Source organism: Salvelinus alpinus, chromosome 16, assembly GCF_045679555.1.
Source record: "Salvelinus alpinus chromosome 16, SLU_Salpinus.1, whole genome shotgun sequence".
In the NCBI taxonomy this organism is placed as follows: Eukaryota; Metazoa; Chordata; class Actinopteri; order Salmoniformes; family Salmonidae; genus Salvelinus; species Salvelinus alpinus.
The window spans coordinates 34,372,449-34,378,545 of NC_092101.1; the positions used below are offsets into that span (position 1 = coordinate 34,372,449).

General features: G+C 43.0%; 1 protein-coding gene across 15 annotated transcripts in view; it reads left to right on the plus strand.

Annotated features, from left to right (window-relative positions):
* The window catches only part of LOC139541407 (receptor-type tyrosine-protein phosphatase F-like), a 450,116-nt gene that overhangs the window by 414,273 nt on the left and 29,746 nt on the right, over positions 1-6,097 (plus strand). For 10 of the 15 annotated variants that reach the window (XM_071346023.1, XM_071346022.1, XM_071346026.1 and 7 more), the window contains one exon: positions 1,505-1,537. The exons of the other annotated variants lie outside the window; for them this stretch is intronic. In XM_071346023.1, coding sequence (XP_071202124.1) covers positions 1,505-1,537 — 33 coding nt within the window. The remainder of the gene's footprint in view (positions 1-1,504; positions 1,538-6,097) is intronic. 15 annotated transcript variants of the gene reach the window in all.

A 6,097-nucleotide genomic window follows, 5' to 3' on the forward strand; every position in this document is an offset into this window, starting at 1 on the left:
ACAACCCAAAGCTCTTGTCTAGTCGACGAGATGTCCTCTGCCTCTTCACCTTCATTTATGACCATTATAGAAAGAAGCCTTAAAGGGGTCTTAACTCTGCCCATACTGCTTCTCATCTCACTGTGAAGTAAAGCGAGAGAGAGAGAGAGAGGGTGGGGAGGGGCTTACATGGGAATTGCTACAGTATATTATCCATCCGTTTTCAGTGGCTCTTTGGCTCTTCTAGTGGGCCCAAATGGCACCCTATTCCCTATGGGCCCTGGTTGAAAGTATTGTACTATTTAGGGAATAGGGTACCGTTTGGGACGCATACTCTCTGTCTCTTCTTCTAGTGGACTGCACTGACCCAGCTTGGTAATTAAACACTGTTGAATGCAGCATGGAGAGTCTTGAGCTTTGAACTTAGCAGAGGAATTAAGGCCACAGAATCTCTCTCTAACTCATTCTCTGAACATCAAACTCGTTCTGTCTCTCACCCTTGCTTTCTGTGCTCTCGTCTCTCTCGCATCTCTCTCTTCTCTTTCCTCTCTCTCCTCTCTCTCTTCTCTATCTTTTCTCTCTTCTCTATCTTTTCTCTCTTCTCTTTCCTCTCTCTCCTCTCTCTCTTCTCTATCTTTTCTCTCATCTCTATCTTTTCTCTCTCCTCTATCATTTCTCTATGTTTTCTCTCTCCTCTCTCCTCTTTCTCTTCTCTCTCTCTCCTCTCTCTCTCTCGCTAACGCACTACTCTTTCTTTATGAGCTCTCTCTCGTCCTCTTTCTCTCCTTCTCTCTATGTGCCTTATCTCCCTCTTTCTAACTCTTCATCTCATCCCTCATTCCTATTTTCATCTCTTTCAAACCCTCTCTTCTCTCTCCCCCCTCCACCCCTCCCTCCCTCTCTCCATCACTCTGTGGGTGTTTTCTAGTAGTTTGCTATGAGATCGGCAGCTTGTGAGTCTTTAGCAGTAGGGGGTACATAGCAGATGTTGTTTACACAAATAGAGGCAGGTATGTTGTTGACTAATTTGCCAGCCTCTTACCTTTTGTGTCCTTGTGAGCACAATAAAGATGTGTTCTAATAGCTCAGTTCTATACTATTGATGCCTCTGTTGTCTTCTTAAGCACTCTACAGAGTAGTAGTACCTATAGTCAAGAATATGCTTTCAAGTATATGTCTCAGACAGTTATGTGTCATGGTAGGCCTGGACCCAATATTGTGACGTGAAATCGAACAATACAGTTCGGATCCAGGCTACTGTCATGGACGTAGACTGAAACTAAGAGGACTGTTGGAATTCCAGGCTAACAGACTGACTCACTTCGGGTGTACAGACATATACACAGCCAGGCCCTTCTGAAAACCTTGGGTCTCTTTCTCTATCCCCCCTTTCTCTTTCTCCTAATCCTTCTTTACCCTCTTCTCTTCTCCCCTCCTCCCGTCCCTTCCTCCTTTAACATGAATGATCCCTCTGGTATTGGTTGTTGAGTACGACACACCGACCTCCCCCGTCTTCTCCCCACAGGTTCCAGTGACCCCAGTTGCCCGAACACTCCAAGTTAGTTTCCATTCCTCCTGTGTTTTCTACCTATTTAAACCCATCCGCATCCTCTCTCTGTGTGTCTCTCTCTCACGCTCTCTCTCTATCTCACTCTCTCTCTCTCACACTCTCTCTCTCACTCTCACGCTCTCTCTCTATCTCACTCACTCTCTCTCTCTCTCTCTCTCTCTCTCTCTCTCTCTCTCTCTCTCTCTCTCTCTCTCTCTCTCTCTCTCTCTCTCTCTCTCTCTCTCTCTCTCTCTCACACTCTCTCTCTCTCTATCTCACTCTCTCTCTCTCTCTCTCTCTCACACTCTCTCTCTCACTCGCTCTCTGTCTCGCTCTCTCTCTCTCTCTCTCTCTCTCTCTCTCTCTCTCTCTCTCTCTCTCTCTCTCTCTCTAACACTCTCTCTCTCACTCTCTCTCATTCTCTCTCTCTCTGTCTGTCTCTCTCTCTCTCTCTCTCTCGCACTCTCTCTCTCTCTCTCTCTCTGTCTCACTCTCTCTCTCTCTCACACTCTCTCTCTCGCACTCTCTTTCTCTGTCTGTCTCTCTCTCTGTCTGTCTGTCTGTCTGTCTGTCTGTCTCTCTCTCTCTCTCTCTCTCTCTCTCTCTCTCTCTCTCTCCATCTCTCTTTCATTCTCATCTCTCTCTTTCGCTCTCATCTCTCTGTCTTTTCTCTCTATCTCTTTCTTTCTCTCTCTCTGTCTTTATCTCTCTGATCGCTGAGTCACTCTGCATCAGTTTTCTCAGTAGCACAGTCACATCTCAGACAACAGTACTGATCAGTTCTGTATATACAGTAGTCTATGTAAGGAAGGGCTGTGATAGTGCTGCTTTGGGAGCTGAGATGGAATGCCTCCCTCCCCTCCTCCACCAACACCCCCCTTCATCCCTCCATCCCTCTACCTTCTCTACTGATCCTCCTCTCCACTGCTGTTTTTTGTGCGTCACCCACCAAGGCCATCTCATCTCAGCCCCATGCTAGCTGCACCTTGTCTGTGAACATCTGATTGCTCAGACGGCTGGAACCACCCCGCTTACACTGCACCCACACACCCCTCCTCCCCACTAGCCGTGTCACTTCCCCCATGTCACTTCCTTTCCACAGGCTGGCCTCAGAACTGTCACCTGTCACCGCTGGCTTGTATCACTATTGTATGTTATTTTGGAGGATAATCCATTTGTTGTTGCTTTGAGGACAAAGCCGAGATGAAAGATTGTTCCTGCATCAATCTTTCCAAGTCCTAAGCTCTTCTGCCACTGAAAGAGATGATATATGTGGTCCGTACTTTGAGGTTACAATGTAGCTATAGCTTTATTATGTACATCACCTGCTAGCAGCTGTATGTGGTATATTTTCTTTCCAGAATGTTATTTCTGAATAAAGTATTTTTTAGGTTTGTGATAATATTACTAATGTACTAAGATGTTGGTCTCATCTAGTTATAGCCAGAGATAGTTTTCAGTTACCATTTCATGGAAAAATAATGTAACATGACGCTCTGAATACCCTCATGACCCCTCCCACTCCCACTTGTGTTGCTGTGGGCTACAGCCAACCAATCAGCATGCTCATTCACTTACTCCCTTCACAGGAGTAACCCACAGCATGGTGTTACAGAGCTCTAGAGATATCACCTGTCTGTTGCTTTCTCTCTCTCTCTCTCTCTCTCTCTCTCTCTCTCTCTCTCTCTCTCTCTCTCTCTCTCTCTCTCTCTCTCTCTCTCTCTCTCTCTCTCTCTCTCTCTCTCTCTCTCACACTCTCTCTCTCTCTATCTCACTCTCTCTCTCTCTCTCTCTCTCACACTCTCTCTCTCACTCGCTCTCTGTCTCTCTCTCTCTCTCTCTCTCTCTCTCTCTCTCTCTCTCTCTCTCTCTCTCTCTCTCTCTCTCTCTCTCTCTCTCTCACTCTCTCTCTCTCTCTCTCTCATTCTCTCTCTGTCTGTCTCTCTCTCTCTCTCTCTCTCTCGCACTCTCTCTCTCTCTCTCTCTCTGTCTCACTCTCTCTCTCTCTCACACTCTCTCTCTCACACTCTCTTTCTCTGTCTGTATCTCAATTTCAATTCAATTCAATTGACTTTATTGACATGGCAAGTTATTATTACTTACATTGTCAAAGTATACATATCGAAAAATTTAAATAAAATATATATGTATATATATACACAAAATATATATATATTTATATATAAATAAATGGTGGGACTAACAGTAATAATAATAGTAGTAGTGGACATGGGATTACCATTAATAACAGCTACAACAACAATATTAATCAGAACAACAATACATTAAAGCAACAGTAGTAGACCAGTGTCAACATGACTGAGAAGACACATGACCTGGTACGAAAGACAAAACAAAACTAAGCTAAATGGGAAATATTATCAACATTACTTTGCATTTTTCACTGGCTGTCCCTCAGGCTGTGGCAGGAGGACACATATTTGGCTGCCAAAACTGCACATTTTGGCTTTTCACCCAACAAATATTTGAATTTTTCTTCATCTTTTATAGTTTCAAATTCTTTGTATTGAATTATAATTTTGGGAAAGAAATATGCTCTTAGGTCTGAGTATTTGTCACAGTGTAGTAGGAAATGCACTTCTGTCTCTACCTCTCCCCTGGAGCAGAGTGAGCACAGCCTGTCCTCCCTGGGCAGCCAGGTTTGTCTGTGACGACCGGTCTCTATAGCCAGACTGTGCTCACTGAGTCTGTACCTAGTCAATGTTTTCCTCAGTTTTCTATCAGTCACAGTGGTCAGATAGTCTGCCACCATGTACTGTCTGTTTAGAGCCAAATAGCATTGAAGTTTACTTTGATTTTTTGTGGTGTCTTTCCAATAGGTTATATATTTTTCTTTTTGTTTTGTGATGATTTGGTTGGGCCAGATTTTCTGAGGGCTGTCCCGAGGCTCTATGGGGTTGGTTTGGGTTGGTGAACTGAGCCTCAGAACCAGCTGGCTGAGGGGACTCTTCTCTGGTTTCATCTCTTGACATTGTAGAGCTGTGTGATGGAATGTTTTAGGGTCACTTGTTTTTAGATGGTTGTAAAATTTGATGGCTCTTTTTTCTATTCGAATGAGGAGGGGATATTGGCCCAATTCTGCCCTACATGCGTTATTTGGAGTTTTTCTTTGTACTTGCAATACAGTCTTGCAAAACTCTGCATGCAATACTTCAATTGGATGTTTGTCCCATTTAGTAAATTCATTATTAGAGAGTGGACCCCATACTTCACTGCCATATAGAGCAATTGGTTCTATAACTGATTGAAAAATTTTGAGCCAGATTCTAATTGGAATTTCAATTTTGATGTTCCTTTTAATGGCATAGAATGCTCTTCTTGCTTTGTCTCTCAGCTCATTCACAGCCATGTGAAAGCTACCTGTGTTGCTGATATTTAGTCCTAGATATGTGTAGTTTTTGGTGTGTTCTAATAGAACTGTGTCCAAATAGAATTTATATTTGTCATCCTTATTTCCGGACCTTTTTTGGAATATCATTATATTTGTTTTTTTTAGATTAACGGTCAGAGCCCAAGTCTGACAGAACCTGTGAAGATGATCTAGGTGTTGCTGTAACCCCTCTTTAGTGGGAGACAGCAGCACCAGGTCATCTGCGTACAGCAGACACTTGATTTCAGTGTTGTGTAGGGTGATACCAGGTGCTGTCGATTCTTCTAATGTTTTTGCCAATTCATTCATGTAGATGTTAAATAATGTTGGACTTATTGGGCAGCCCTGTTTCACTCCCCGCCCCTGAGAGAAGAAGTCTGTTTGCTTGTTGCCAATTTTAACCGCACATTTGTTTTTAGTGTACATTGATTTAATAAAATCATATGTTTTCCCTCCAATACCACTTTCTATTAGTTTATAAAAAAGACCTTCGTGCCAAATTGAATCAAATGCTTTCTTGAAATCTACAAAACACGAGTAGATTTTGCCTTTGTTTTGGTTAACTTGTTTATCAATTAGAGTGTGGAGGGTGTAAATGTGGTCTGTTGTACGATAATTTTTTAGAAATCCAATCTGGCTTCTGCTCAGGACGTTGTGTTCGTCAAGGAAATGATGTAGTCTGCTATTTATAATACTGCAGAGAATTTTCCCCAAGTTGCTGTTAACGCATATTCCTCTGTAATTATTTGGGTCAAATTTGTCTCCATTTTTATAGATTGGTGTGATCAGTCCCTGGTTCCAAATATCGGGGAAAATACCTGCAGTGAGGATAATGTTGAAGAGTTTGAGTATAGCCAATTTGAATTTGTGGTCTGTATATTTGATCATTTCATTTAAAATCCCATCAGCACCACAGGCCTTTTTGGGTTGGAGATTGCATATTTTTTCCAATAATTCTTCTTCTGTAATTGGGGTATCCACAGGATTCTGATAGTCTTTTATCTCTCTCTCTCTGTCTGTCTGTCTGTCTGTCTGTCTGTCTGTCTGTCTGTCTGTCTGTCTGTCTGTCTGTCTGTCTGTCTGTCTGTCTGTCTGTCTGTCTGTCTGTCTGTCTGTCTCTCTCTCTCTCTCTCTCTCTCTCTCTCTCTCTCTCTCTCTCTCTCTCTCTCTCTCTCTCC